Source organism: Crocuta crocuta, unplaced genomic scaffold, assembly GCF_008692635.1.
Source record: "Crocuta crocuta isolate KB4526 unplaced genomic scaffold, BGI_CrCroc_1.0 scaffold884, whole genome shotgun sequence".
NCBI classification, from domain to species: Eukaryota; Metazoa; Chordata; class Mammalia; order Carnivora; family Hyaenidae; genus Crocuta; species Crocuta crocuta.
This window is the reverse complement of record NW_027529549.1, coordinates 1,271,304-1,287,112: the sequence shown is the minus strand read 5'-3', so window position 1 is coordinate 1,287,112 and position 15,809 is coordinate 1,271,304. Positions and strand designations below refer to the sequence as shown.

Below are 15,809 nucleotides of genomic sequence, written 5' to 3'. Positions count from 1 at the left end.
GCAGACAGGTATAGCAAAAGTACCTTGTCATTTCCATGCCTAGTATAGGCCATAATTACTATGGTCAAGTCAGAAAGTGGTAATGATATTCATACGCATATCTAGGAAAATCCCTAAGGGTATGGCACACCCAATCCTGCCAAGTCATGTTCAGTTCTCTAAGCAGACATAAAATATATTTTTCAATTGGATTTTTGGCTAGTAACTGACTAATCTGAAAATATCCAATTGAATTCTATTAAGCCATTGCTCAGTAACCCGTTGCTTGATTTAATTTAACTTTAAGTTTTTCTTCATACAAATGCAGATCCAGCTTGAACATCCTTTGAGTGAACATTTCTTAGGGGTTGGCTTAATTCCTAATCAAACTCTGAAGGGGCCTTGGGGCTTCAGAAAATTTAAAACTATAGCATTACCTTGTTCTTTCCCAGGCCAATTAGCTGGGCAGATTCTTTGCATTCAATTTGAAGTTCCTGTACTCCAGTTAAAGTTTGATTTTCTCTCTCAGCAGTTGGAAACCTATCTCCTTGCACAACAGAAACTAAGCATGAAGTTCAGGCATACTGAGCTCAATGGGCCTTGGCACCAGCCCCAAATACTAGTGTGCAGAGTATCCCAGAAAGTACAGTTTCACTCGGCTCCCTTTCATAAGCCATGGAAGGAAGTGAAGGAAGCATGCCAGGTTGTTATTCAACTCCGTATTTAATCAAGCATTGCCTGGGCACTTCTGAAACTCTTCGGCTTCTAAATTGAGAATAAAAGCAAAGAGAACACAGGATGGAAACTACTTAAAGAAGGCTCTCAGGATTACTCAGGATCATGTGACCATTCTCCCCAAACTCCTAAAGTCAGCAAGAAAGCCCAGTTCAGTCTCGGTGGTTATTTCTAACTGAATGCTTCACAGCTTTCTCAAGGATGCCAATACACCTTCATTCACTTTGCATTAAGTGACCGACTGGTGCAGTGCACACTAGGCCCCTCATGACTGACTGCACCACGTTTTCTCCATTCAGGTGTTCGGTATCCAAAGAGGGCATCTTACTATGAGAAAGACAGGTTTGTTTATGATCTAGGAGAACAACGTAGGGCTTGCACAGAGCAACAGGTGCAGGCATGAGTCATTTTGGTTCCCTCACCTGCAAAGGGGGAATCCAGCATGTGCCAGAAATTCCTGATACGCCAAGGGCCATTACCAAAGTCTTTCTTTTCTTTTTTTTTTTTTCATTTGGGGCAGAAAACAGATGCCCCTGTTTTGCCATCGCTCAAGAGACCCAGCCTGCCCCAAAGTCAAAATGGACCAACCTATGAAAACCGGAGGGTTGGGCTTTTTTCTTTTTTTTTTTAAGACCTGAATGAGGTGATATCTTCATGCTGACAGCTGAGAAGCAGGTCAGTCAGGTTCTTGGGTGCTCTATTACACAAGCAAGATTCGGCCAGCTCCACCTAATTTTGTTTCTCTGACACCCTCCTGCTCAGTGGGACATTGTCATACTTAACCCTTCTGCTTTCTCTAATCCTTGGCAGACTCATTCCAGCCAGGACAGCTGTCTGTGTGATATTTTAGTTCCTGTTTGTAAATACCTCCAAAGCCTGAAGGTAAGTGTGTTTTCGGTTACCTAGGATTCTGTCTCTCTCTCTCTCTCATTTACGAAAGAGATTCAAAGCAGGCTCAAATTTTGCCAGAACAGTCTGGCAAGTAGTTACGGAGACCCTTGTAAAAACAGGTAGTTGTTTCATTAAGTAATCACCTTCCAAATAAGCATTTCCACTAAGCGACTTAGTTTTATGAATTACTGCCAAATTTGCTGGATGATGAACCACCTGGAGAGTTAAAAACTTTGTTTAAAATGTACTACATTTTAAGACTACAAGGGAGAGTTTCCTTAAAGCAGATCTTAGTGAAAGTTTCAAGATGTTTAAAGGAGAAATGGCAAGAATGTAAACTGATTATTTAGATTTTAATTATGCATTTGGGCTTTAAGTTTCTTGCTAAAGTATTAGAAAATGACAGTGGTTGTAAAGCAATCTTTGTAATGAATTACAAGCTTCTGTGTATCTTTTCCAAAGATTTTATTAATCAAAAAAATTGGCAAAATGTTGTGTATGTAAACTATTTCACTTAACATGATATGTGCTTATGGCCAGCACTCACTGGATATCTAGAAGGTTAAGTCAGTTGCTTCAGAACATATGGAATGAAGGTGCGGATAAAGTTTCTTAAAGTTATTTTCAGTTTGTGGCTGTGTAAAAGGCTCCTATAATCAAAGGGATGCTTATTTACTGTTTAGGCCTTTCTATTTGATACACTGAGGCATTTTCTACAGACAGTGAAATGTAATAGAAGGCTGAAACAGTGAAATGTAATAGAAGTTTGAAAACCCTATGCTTGGGAATTTGGGTCCAGAATATTTCTTTTGGAGACAGTCTTTTCTTCTAAGCTTGATACTGTTCCACCTAATTATTTATTTCAGTACTGAAGTTTATGATTAAGAATGCTCAAGTTAGCAGGGAGCATGACCTAAATATTTTTCCTGGATTTATGCATACCTTGGTATTTAAATTAGAATTATGTTCACAGACTTGAATTTTTATTTCTTAAAGGAAAAGTCATGTGTTTCTTTTCTTTTTAAATCAAATGAAAGTGAAATGATACACCCCAAGGTCCTCAGGTACAATCCTCCTTTCTGGCTACTAAGTCTTCTCATCCTTTCAAAACCATCCTATAAAAGAGGCATTTCTAGGAGCATAGTTCATTAGGTCCTTGTTTACTGTGGTCCTTTCATTTAGGAAAAGCAAATGCTGTTTACCATTGTAAAGGCCACTCGCAAGAGTAGCACTCAGGGTCTGCCTGAAAAGAAAAACAAAACCCATCTGTCTTAATCTGTAGCCTGAGATCTATAATAAGAAACAAGCAAACGCAACCGAGAGAGAAGAAGCACAGTCTAAGTATTGTTTAGTTATTTCACGGCAGAATCTGGCTTTTCTATTATCCTCTCAGTGTACCTGAACTAATGTTGTTCTTGAAGAATTCAGATTTGGACCGAGTTTAGAGTAACTAGCATTTCTCTTCCCTTGCATAGGTGGACCTCACAGGGTACTTCCTTATTTTTAAAGCTTGGTATAAAATGGGAATGAGTCAGTTACAGCAGGAAGGCTGGGCAGAATAATGACTTTATGCATTTAAGGAGAAGCAACATTATGCACAGTGTGGATCCACTTCCCTCAAGGGCCATGGGTGCCGTTTTCTCCCACCACCTCCGTAGCCCTCTGTACAAACTTCGTAATGTGAAACCACTTTTTAATGCCAACATCGAAAATAGGGGCGAAAATGGTGTTCGTTTTCTCTACATATAGTGATTATTTTTTTAAAGTGTAACTCACACTCTCTGAAAGTATTTTTTAAAATTTGTTAACTACCAGGAATGATAAAAAATAGTTCAATATATACAGAAACATTTAGAATCTGTGTTTCAAGTATCACAAAGTGGATGGAAATCCTCCTCTCTTTCTTTTCCCTCTATAATAATTCTCATCTTAGAGGTTTTTCAAGTTTGTAATGGTCTTAGCTTGGTTCGGTGTTACATGCTCTCCAAATTCCTCTCCCGAGTTTCCGCCTTAGGGTAAGAAGGGACAAAGCCCCGGGAGGGGTAATGATGCTACCTGGGTCTCCTGATTTTCTCTTGTTCTACAACTGTACTTTTCTGTCATCCCACCTCTGTCTGCCTCCACAGGGCACCTGGTTGACAGATGAACTTGGGCACACAGGAGCACACCAACCATCATCCAGCATAAGTTCACATAACAAGGACACAGCATAGTTTAAATATTTAAAATCTAGAGATGGAGAGAGGCTGAGAGGAAAGTACAAAGAAAAAGAGCACAGATTTCTTTTATTGCCCTTCAAAGCTTCTGTATCACTTCTGTTAGCCTTTGCTGCTCACAACGTGTCTTTTTCAATTCAGAATGGGGTTGAACTTAACCGACATTTCACAGTCCTTGCCCCAGCAAAAGCCCAGGCCTGGGTTTTAGAAGAGCTGATGGTTTCAATTCCTGGCTACTTCTATCCCTTTAAGATGAAGGCACCTGAGTGAGAGGTGTAACCGGTTTCTCTTGGAAGCCAAGGAGCAGAAGTGAAGCTGTCCTCCGCTGTCAGCCAGGGACAACAGGAATAAACTGATTCTCACGAAAGCCTTACCCATAACTGGAATAAACTGTAAATAGTATTCACAGCATACATCATCCCTCTCTTCCCTTTCTTTTCCCTCCAGATTAATTATAGGCAGTAACAGAGGGCTTGGCTCATTTGGGGTATCAATACCTTAGGTTTTCAAGTTACAGTCAAAAGCTGAGTAAAGGGTAGAGAGATCCCCTTGGTGGTTCAATGTTACAAAGTGAATCAGGAACAACAAAACTCACTTTGCTGACTCTTGATATGTGGATTCTCATTACGGGAAGGGAATGAAAGCTCATTCCTCATGTAACATGAGAAAATTAGAACAGCTAAGGGCTGTTTTTTCCCCTCTGACCACCACTTCGTTAGGATGAAAAAATAACCAGAAAGCCTAGGTGTAGAAAAAGCAAATAAAAATGTATAATAACCATACAATGGGTGGCTAAGTATAATTCATAAGCAAATCAGACCACTGGAATTAGATGATGAAAAAGGTTAGAATGTTTGCTATGAACCTGACAGAGTTCACAGAGGGATGTTTCTGAGAATATACATGTAAGTATTTTTAAACTAAACTGAATTATAATTTAAATGTGCTAGGTGAAGCATCAGTTTAATAATGTGTTGCCTAACTATAGGTCCTGGGGATAAGAACTGGTATTTTGTAAACTATATGCTGAAGGTGTTCACCCAGAACCACAGACACAATTGTTGGGATTTTCTTAAATTGACATAAGTGTATTTAGTGTGTTTGAGAGGTACTTAAGGTAGAAGGCTCTAGTTTTCTAGTGTTTAAAATCATGGTATTATAAACTGCTTTGGGTAAATAATACAATTTGGAGAAGCGGTGCCAAAAATACATTGGTGGGAAGAAGCTCTAAAATGCAGCCGAATTCTAGATTCCTTTGTAATCAGTTTCTATATTCCTTTTTAACTTATTTTACTCAGATGAGTGATTACTAGCTTTTATACTGATATTTGAGTCCTAATCCTATCTCTCAGTCACTAGCTCTGTGGTCTTGGTCACAATTACTTACATTTTTAATGCCCCATTTGATTATGTGTAAAACAGGATTGACAATCCTTCCCTCATTGTATGTTTGATTGGTTTGGGTAAGAATTAAATGAGAAAACATGGGAAACATCTGACTTAATAAATGCATAAATAGGGGCGCCTGGGTGGCTTAGTCAGTTAAGCGTCCGACTTTCGCTTAGGTCATGATCTCGCGGTTCGTGGGTTCAAGCCCCGCGTCGGGCTCTGTGCTGACTGCCAGCTCAGAGCCCGGAGCCTGTTTCAGTCTGTGACTCCCTCTCTCTCTGACCCTCCCCTGCTCACGCTGTCTCTCTCTCTCTCTCCTAGAAATAAATAAAAACCTTTAAAAAAATTAAAAAAATAAATGTATAAATAGTAAGATGTTTTCCAATTATGTTAACATTTTAGGCTTTAAGCCCATTTTCTTGACTATCACAGAAATGTGAAAATTTAAACCAACAGTATCACAAATATAAACACCTCTGTAATCCCTACCAAGTGAAGAAACAGAGTATCACAAGTGTACAGAACCTCTTTCTGTGCCCCTCCCCCCTCCAATCAATACTGTTTCCTTCCTTCCCACAAACAGCCGCATTCCTGACTTTTAACATTCTAGTTTTTTATGTGTTTTCAATTTTACATACATGGAATCACACACTAGAACTGGCATTTTGAGCTATGCATTTTGTTTGTCATAATAACCTGTTTTGTACATGGCTCTAGTTTGTTAATTTTCATGTATGACTATTTCACAAATTATTATCCAATCTGTTACTGAAGGATGTTTAGGTTCGGAGACATTTATAAATAATGCTCCTATAAATATTCTTGTATGTCTGCCTGCCTTCCTTTTTAAGTAGAATTTTTTAAAGGATAAGCTTAAGGTATGGCATATATTTCTAAAGCCTTAGGAATCCATAGGTATGGACTAATTACTAAAAGCTTTTGAAAAAAATATATATATCAGGATGTATTATAATTTATATTTAAGTCATACCACTATATAGGTTATCATTAACAGGGAGAGGGCACTTAAAAGAAAATCAGAGGGAGTATATAGAGGCTCCTCAAACCCTAATGAAAAATTATTAAGGTTGAAAATAATTGTAAAAAATTCTGAGAGAGCTTTTACAAAATGGCAGGTGGGATGCCTGGGGGGCTCAGTTGGTTAAGCATCTGACTCCTGATTTCAGCTCAGGTCCTGATCTCATGGTTCATGGATCAAGCCCCACGTCCAGCTAGGCGTGGACAATGTGGAGCCTGTTTGGGATTCCCTCTCTCCCTTTCTCTCTGCCCCTCCTGCACAGGCATGCACACACACTCTCTCCCTCTCTCTCAAATAAATAAATAAGCATTAAATAAAATGGCAGTCAATACTGGACCTTAAAAATAGTTGCACCTCCTTACTTTTCTTATCTTAGTCACCCTGGAGGCTATTACTGAAAAATAAGCTCTAAGATCCAATTCAAAGAGTAGGAAAATCAGTTTTCAGGCCTTATTGTTTGAGGAGGAATAGCCTAATGTTTTTAAAAGAATATTTTAATATTAAAGATCTTTCAAATTTTAGCATCTAATTAAGTTGGGGTCAGTAGTCTTGGATTTCAGTACTGCTCTTGGATTCACTAGTTGCCATTACTAGCCACTCTGAACCTCAGTTTCTTCCTCTGCAAAATGAGGATATTACAAGCTCATTTTTTTTTTGTCTCAAGGAATCATTGTGAGGATCAAGTAAGACAATATCGTAAAGCTTTTGAACTATAAGACACAGAAATATTCTTATATTCTAATAGTAAAAAATGGAAGTTAATGTCTATTAGCTGCTCACTTTAGGCCAGATATTGTTTAAAGTACTTGTACTTAAATCTTTATTTACTCTTCAGAACAACACTGTGAGGTCAATATGATTATGATTATGATAATGATGATGCTTATTATGATGATTAGTTTTCACAGGTTATCCATAATGGAAGTAAGAATTTTAATATAAATCTAATTTTAAAAACCTTGACCCCATATCCTCTTATCTACTATGAATTGTGGCATTTCCACACTTCAGAGGCAGAAGGATATGCCTGGATAAGAAAACTATACAAGGGTTTCAACCCCCAACTCTGCTAATATCTAGCACTGTCATTCAGCCAGATTCTTCATTTACACAGCAAGGGGTTATAAGGAAAGAATATCCTAAAATCTAAAAGTCCTGCTGAGTTTCCCTAATTTGGGATTAACAGGATGAAAAGCATCATGAAGTGAAAAGTACTGTCAAAAAGGGATGTTAATTTCAAATTCAAATAATTCAGGTTAGCTGGTAGTGAAATGTTTTCAGGTAGGTTTCCTGACTGATGAAAGCGGTACGTTTAGAGTACAATCAGCAACATCATTTTCATCATAAATATTCCAAATTACATCTTTATAAAGAACATATTTTCTTAAAAGGGTTAAAGAAATCAGCCAGCTCTACACGTCCTATATAATATTTTACTTAGCAATCCATATATAATATTCCATATACATATTAACTCTGTGTATATTCATAGTTCATATATATATTTCAACTTGTCCTAAGCTAATGCTTCGAATAGTGGAATGGTGGTGTATGGCTTGATAAAGTTTTTGCATGGCCCTTCCTTAGAAGAAAGAAGAAAGAAATATTATCTAGAACTCTAGTTTTAGTACATAATCCAAAGAAAACAAACTTTTGGAATAAAGAGTATGGTATTATCAATTCAGTATTATGTACCGAGAGAATCTTATCACTTGAAAAGATTTTTGGGGGGCACCTGGGTGGCTCAGCTGGTTAAGCATCTGACTTTGGTTCAGGTCATGTTCTCGCTGTGAGTTCAAGCCCCACCTCAGGCTCTGTGCTGACAGCTCAGAGCCAGAAGCCTGCTTCAGATTCTGTGTGTGTGTGTGTCTCTCGCTCTGCCCCTCCCCTGCTCACACTCTATCTCTCTCAAAAAGAAATAAAAATATTTAAAATTTTTTTTTAAAAAGTATGTTTACTTATTTTTGAGGGAGAGAGACAGAGTGTGAGCGGGGAGGGGCAAAGAGAGAGGGAGAAAGAGAATCTGAAGCAGGCTCTGCAACATCAGCACAGAGCCCCACATAGGGCTCAAATTCACAACCCATAAGAATCATGACCTCAGCCAAAATCCAGAGCAGGATGCTTAACCTACTGAGCCACTTAGGTGTCCCAATCCTCATCACTTTAAAAATGTAGATCCATTTTTCAAAATTGGCTACTTCATCGACTAATTCAGATGCTTGTTATCCTTCCTTTCAGATTCCCCTTAATTACACCAATACTGAAAAAGGCCACAATGTTGACCTCAGTCAAAATTCTGTTGATTTCAAAACTGTTTAGTTTACTACTAATTGGAAGCCTTGGAGAAGAAGGTCTAGAAATAAACACAACACAAAGCATTGCAGCCGGCTTAAAAGTGATGGAAAATGAATCTGTTCCTTTGGAAAGTGATGTAAATTTGAACTCAGATAAAGAAAATAGAGAAACCTCCAATCCCAAGACAAGTAATTCCTCTCTTTGGGATCCATCAAATAAAAACCATGGAACAACAGAGGTCTTTGGTAATTCATCAACGAACAACTTTTCTGGGAGCCCAAGACCCACGCCTATGTTTCCCACAAATACTTTGATGCAAGGCTTTGTGTCTAAATTGCCTCAGAACTCATCTATAGCAGATGAAAATCCTCTGCCGGTCTCAGCACCTCCCAGTGCTACATCTGCTCTATCTTCAGAAAATTTCACTTGGTCTTCAGCCAGCGATACCATGAAAACTCCTGACAACATTTCCATTTCAACGAGCATCCTTCCTGCAGCACCAAGCACTGTGTCTGCGTCCCCCATGATAACGGAACCAGATGACTGGCTCACGACAACAAACGATAGTTTCGTAGGGTTTACCCCCTATCGAGAAACAACCACTCTACAGCCCACCTTAAAGTTTACCAATAATTCAAAAATCTTCTCAAACACATCAGACCCCCAAGAAGGTAAATATAAATGGATTTAACTTTCCTTTTGCGTGAAACTGAATCTCAAACTAAATCATATAGATTACATCTCAGGAATGTGCCATATTAAAAAAAAAAAAAAGGAAGAGTCTGCAATAGCACACGTGGTTCTCACTTTGAGGAGGTGATCATGATACTCACTGGAAATAGTGAAGGGATTTTAGGGCTTAAGTCAGCATACATTAATCACTACTCTATAGAAATCTAAAGAGACACTGGGACAAAATTAAAAGGAGTTTAGGTTGAAAAGAAATAGAGACCGAGGTAGTACCTCAGGTACAGTTTTGAGGCACTAGGTAACAGTTTTCACTATATCTTAGATAGCTACCTGAAATTTCCCATGCTTTTAGGAATAATATGTAACTGAACTTTAAAAACATATGTATGTGAAAATTGAAATAAATGAATTTATAAGTTACCTGATACCACATAGCAATCACAGGAAAACAGAACACTGATATATATTTTAAATGTAAATAAACTGAACAAAAGATATCCTCCTGAATTTTTAACTTGGTACCTAATGAATACCATCAAAATGGAATATAGCTGTGGGTGTCACAAGAAAATTGTTTTATGGGAACACTTTAATAATTAATTTAGGGATTATGCCAAGCTTTAAAACATAAAGCTGAAAAGTTATCTAATATTTAATGAAAATACATCATCTTTTAGTTTTTCAGGTCTAACCAAGTTTTCATTTCCCTGAAATTTTTAAAAAATATCCTTTCCCCACATGAATTCAATGATTTCCAATCCAACTTACTTCCAGATTATATTAATGATGTAAACACAAAATTATACATACACATTCCTACTTGAAAGTTGTTAGCTTACAGGAAATATTTTAAATTCTGAAATCTAGGCTTTAAAATAGCACTGCAGCTAATACATTATATGTACATATATATTCATTTTAGCTATAATTTTAACACATACTTTCATTTATATACCCTCTGATACTACATCAGAAAGATTTTCAATAGATATTCTCTCTCTTTTGTCTCTCTACACTCAATATATATACTGAAAATACTGAGTACTGATGCCTACCATCACTCTTTAATCAAAAGAAAATTACTTAATGTTGCTTTATATTATTTTAGTAATAATTTTGCTATTAAGCTTCCAATGTATAGGGTTTTTTTGATAAATGAGCTTTAATACAGAATTACAGACTTTATAAGACCCCCTTGTCCACTTAATTAATAAGATTTTTTTTAACACTGAAAATACAATATACTAAATTATGAGTTCAGGGAGCATTACATAGTTTATTAATAACTTAGTCTTAAAATAGGATACTTGGTGAAAGGGATGACTGAATAAAATTTTGAACCCCCTTCAACTCAGACCTATGCATCTGTTCTCAATGTGCAAGACATTGGAAACGTCTTGCTTTGGGTCTATTTGTTTACATGGAAATGTCCTATATCAGGATACACTGCTTTTTCCTTCTAATGCCTTTTCTGCTGAGGTTTTATGGATTCATTTTCTATTACCCACTTACTCCCATTGGCTTTTTATTTTTCAATTACTATAGAATCAAGCTGAAAGTTCATTTCATCATTAAAGTTCATTAGAGATTCAGAGTTGATTAAAAACTTAATATGGCACTCAATGGAGAAATTAGATCTTAATGGAGCATACCCATGGTATTTCAGTACTATTGTTGTTAATAAAGGAAAGAGAGACACTTAGAAAACTAAGAAGTATTTCAAGGTAATGCAAAATTTGAAGTGTAGTTTTATCTGGAGGTATAGTTGTCAATATATCCCAAATATTCAATACTCCATAAAATACACACACACACACACACACCACCATTATCTAATTTTAAAAATATATTGTTTAAACAGTCTTTGTTATAAACTCTACATGTATATGTTTTTCTTCTTTGAAAAATACTTTTCTATTTCTTAATCTGTTCATTATTTTTTCTTTGTTCTCTAGAGAATAAAAATACAGGAGTAGTATTTGGGGCCATTTTAGGTGCTATTCTGGGTGTTTCATTACTTAGTCTTGTTGGCTACTTGCTGTGCGGAAAAAGGAAAACAGATTCATTTTCCCATCGGCGACTTTATGATGACAGAAACGAACCAGGTAAAAATAACTTTTAGAACTTCACCACATACCGTGGTTTTAATTAAAAGAGGATGCTAATGTTCCTACATTACCTAGAAGGGATTCAGAGATTCATATGACAGAAACAGACTAAAGATTTATTATGATCAATTCTCTGTTTCTCAAAGACCATAATCAAAATAATTATGGACCTGTGGGTGGAATTTGAAAGCCATTTGGAACTGTGGCTCATTGCATCACAACTAGTTTTAAATAAAACAAATCCCAGAACCTGAAACATGTCTATAAAATTGGAAGATAATGATATGCTATTAAGGAAAAACTGGCCAATGTGGTTAGCAAGTAACTGCAAAGCCATTCTTTGCCATTGTTAGATCTCTTAGCAGCAGTAATTTGAACAAGGACTTATTCTTTTTATTTTTTTTCTAAGAGAGGTGGGTAGGGGGAAGACAGATGAAGAGACAGAGAGAGAAAGAGAGTGAGAGAAAGAGAGAGAGAGGATCTCAAGCAGGCTCCACACTCAGTGAGGAGCCTGACACAAGGCTTGATCTTATGACCTGAGCGGAAATCAAGAGTCAAGACACTCAATAGACTGAGCCACCCAGGTGCCCCTGAACAATGACTTATTAAAATAATTGATTAAGGCTACTGTATCTGTGTAAACTTTAGAAGAACTCCAAATTAGAATAAGTCTCTAAAACAGAATCTATAAAGAGTTGTATATTTGGGTACATAAAGTCACAGTAATTCAGGAATTTTTCACTCATGTGAAAGAAAAGACCAACAATAGCATCTATGAAAAAGAAATGTATCTGCTAAGAATGAAGCAGTGAATTTGTTCTTAATGCCATAATACTAATAAGAACAGAAATGAAATAACTTCAAATAATTGATTCATTTTCTTAATACTTCAAGAAAAAATATTGTTTTCTGGTTTACATAAGGGATGCTTGTCATCATAAAAAAAATAGTTAAATGTCCCTGGTACATCCTGTTGAGAAAGTCTTGTTGATTTTTAATAAGTTCAGATCATGACTGACATATTATTCATCTTCAGAAGCACATCCATTAATTGAAAATTTAATTTAATTCTATTTTGGGGGTTTCTAGCAACCCATATAAAATAAAAAGTGGCATTTTTCCAAATTAAAGGATAGGATTTCAAACAATAGGGGTATCCAATCTCTTTTTTTTTTAACACCAGAATCTTTTCTTTATCTGTAATCACAAGCAAAAGTTCAAGTGTATCACACTGATACAATTTAAGACATGATTGAGACACAGGGGAATAACTCAATCATATCACTGGTTTTACTCCTTCAAGAAAGCTCCCCCAAATCCCTAAGGTTCTTGGGAATCCAGTTTGTAAACAGATGGCTTAAAGAATAGCTAGTATATGAGACTACCTAAATGAATAATGAGATCACTAATATAATTAGAAATTAGTCACTGCTTTAATATTTAAAGATACCTAGTGCATGCCAAGTTCTCTTTGAAAAACTGAAATAATTAAGACAATAATAATTGGCTGTACATTGAAAAAGTAAAAAATAATCTCATAACATTAATCAGAAAATGTCAGTGCATGGTAACTAGGATCTATCACAAAGAAACATAAGCTTTTACAGATAGTCTTCTTCTGTCTCCATCTTCCCTGGTTCAACCATAAAAATGTTGAGGCACTTAGTAAAATCATGATTAAAATTAAATCATTTTAAAATCATTGATTTAAAATTAATGCTCTTCACTTTTTAAAAAATATTTCTTGCACCAGCAGTAAAAATTCTGAACATGTTGACAAAGCTCTAAATTCACAAGATTCAAAAATCAACGAGACATCTGCCTATACTTCTTCATGAAAAGTATTGCTCTCCTTTTGTTGCAATCTCTCCTTTATTTCCTTTACTTTTGGTCCACCAGGAGTAAAATTATGGGTTAAACTGTTCTTTTAGTCTTAGAAACGTATATTGAAAAATATGTACTTATTTAAATTTCAAACCTAGTATCTGAAAAGCCCATATAACAGAGGTACTTAACTTACTCATCTAGAACAATTCCTACAGTCCAGCAGATGCCTGAGCATGCATCTTCCAGACTGTTACCATAAAATAATTATTTTTGGTTACTTTTTAGTTCTGCGATTAGACAATGCACCGGAACCTTATGATGCAAGTTTTGGGAATTCTAGTTATTACAACTCAACTATGAATGATTCATCTATGCCAGCAGGCCGAGAAAATGCACGTGACGGCATTCCTATGGATGACATACCTCAACTTCGCACCTCGGTATAAAACCAAGAGGAAAAGGCTTCTGATGGAAAATGATCACCTACATCGTAGTTTTTTCACAAACCCATCTTCCAAAAGCTGAAGCAAGATCACTGTCATGGCCCATGCCAAAAACAACCATAAAACAAGAGACTCATAGCAGAAACAGAGGATAATCTAAAAGGTTTCCTTTCTTACCATTTTTGGCTGTGCTGAGCCATCTATTGAGTAACCTTAATTTGTATTTTGGTTTATGGTATTCTTAGTAGGAAATGTTTGTGGGAATCAGGTGATACTAAAGAGTTTCACATTGATTGCCCTGCCTGATTAAGTTAATTAACCCTATATTTCTAATGCCATGCATCAAGATTGGCACTCTCTTCAAGGAACACTGGAAGAGTAATTTATTTTTAATTTTGACTTACAAGAGAGAGAGACTATACAGAGTTTCTGTTTCTGGGAAATTCAAGTAAGTTAGTAGAGTAATAGGAGTGAGAGATTTGTTCTCTAGTACATTTAACTTTCCTATATCAGCACATCCATGGTAAGCCCCTTGAGTTGCCAAGTTGACAATGACTTTGCCTTCAACAGGGCCATGGTTGGAAAACTGGCCCTAACCAGGAAAAGAATCATTTCTCTTCAAAGAGTGGGAAATGCTAACCTGTCTGATTGATTTTAGGCCTCAATTAATCAGGTGCTTTAAAGACTCAATGAGAAACATGAAGAATAAAGTCAGCCAAAGCATATATTTGTACATATTATTTACAGCTTTAAGATGTTAAATAAGAGCAAGATTTATTATGTATTCGGTATCATTGCTTGATTGATTCCATAAATGGAATAGATTCAGGATCTCTAAGTGTAAAAGTCTAAGGTTTAAAAATAGATGAATGGAAATATGCAAACAAAAACTTCTGAGCATCACTTTTACAAGCAGAAATAGAAGAAGTGTCATTTGGATTCATATGACATCTTTCAGTCATATGTTTCAGTTTGTTCTTTATTACCACCTGCTTTCGGCAAGAAAAAAATGCACTCAATATAGGAAGGTTGAGGTTTTAGGGACTAAAGGATCAGATCAAGAGTTAAAGTCCCAAGAAGCAATGAATATGTGAAGAGGGCAAACAAATCGAGAGATTTCATTGTTAAATTGACATATGGGTGCATGCAGAAACACAGTGTGTGAAGAAACACAGCAGCAGCAGCCTCAGAAAATGAGGACCAGGAATTAAGTAACAGAAAAACCTACTTACCCCATATTGCCATAAAAATAGCAAAGAAGACTGTTCCTCCATTATCAAACAAATATGTCACCTTAATGGAAAACAAAGCACAAATATTAGTCACATATTGATCATAATAATCTAGTGATTTCTGTCTACATTTAGATTCTATGATTTTTTAAAAAAGTAATCACATTATTTTATGATTTGTAAATATGAGGTATGAGATTCTTTCATGGGTTCTGCAACTGTTTCATATGATTTTCTCTTTGGGGAGAGGTGAGGGGTCAGCATTTCCCCCTCCCCTCCTTTCTTCTTTCTTCCTTTCTATTTCCTTTGGACTTCACCTTCAATTTCTGCTTAAAAGTGGCTCTTGTGCCCTGAGGAAGTATTTGTGGGCCATAGATAGTCAAGGTAAAGTTAGCTTTTCAGTGGTGCATACCTAGCTGCACTTCCTGTCAGAAAAACTTCCAGGAATGAGGAAGTTGCAAAATGAAGAATTCCACCCATGAGCCAAATCATTCAGTGGAAAGTATCACAGTGCTATCCCTACTTTCTGACATCTTTCAGAATGTGCCATGGGTCCAACAGTGGCTACGAGTTTGTCTTTTTTTTTTTTTTTTTTTAAGAAGTTTCATATGTCACTTAACATTTAGGATATAGTCCAAGTGTTTTTGAATCAGACATTATCCGAATTTTTATAAAGAAAAATGCGTGGTTGTATGATGCTACTGAATATAATATTCAGGATTGTAAAGATTGTTTGATTTTAATAAATTGTGAATTCAACTTACCATTGCTTCTTTTCATTTGTATAATGCCCTCACTATATTTATATTCTATATAGTGAGGGAAATTAAAACAATATAGTCAAGGCAATATATGTTTGACAGTCATATAAATATTATAGAAACTATAGGGAAAAGAGGGATACTATCCACACAGGAAAGAAAGGCCAATTAGGGACTAAAAAACACTATTATAAGGGAAGTAGG

The 15,809-nt window shown here is 36.2% G+C and overlaps 2 protein-coding genes across 3 annotated transcripts in view; one reads left to right on the top strand and one right to left on the bottom strand.

The window, feature by feature from the left end:
* ANO3 (anoctamin 3) overlaps positions 1-15,809 on the bottom strand; it is a 398,432-nt gene that overhangs the window by 55,523 nt on the left and 327,100 nt on the right. The window contains exon 15 of the mRNA XM_077761423.1: positions 14,845-14,905. Coding sequence (XP_077617549.1) covers positions 14,845-14,905 — 61 coding nt within the window. The remainder of the gene's footprint in view (positions 1-14,844; positions 14,906-15,809) is intronic.
* MUC15 (mucin 15, cell surface associated) lies at positions 1,374-15,607 on the top strand. Of its 2 annotated transcripts, XM_077761424.1 has the most exons (4): positions 1,375-1,596; positions 8,488-9,215; positions 11,190-11,339; positions 13,455-15,607. In XM_077761424.1, exons 2-4 carry the CDS (start codon positions 8,525-8,527, stop codon positions 13,613-13,615), a joined length of 1,002 nt encoding a protein of 333 aa, XP_077617550.1. In that variant the 5' UTR covers positions 1,375-1,596; positions 8,488-8,524; the 3' UTR covers positions 13,616-15,607. The 2 variants fall into 2 exon arrangements, with proteins under 2 accessions (XP_077617552.1, XP_077617550.1); XM_077761426.1 differs by lacking the exon at positions 11,190-11,339 and having other exon boundaries at positions 1,374-1,596.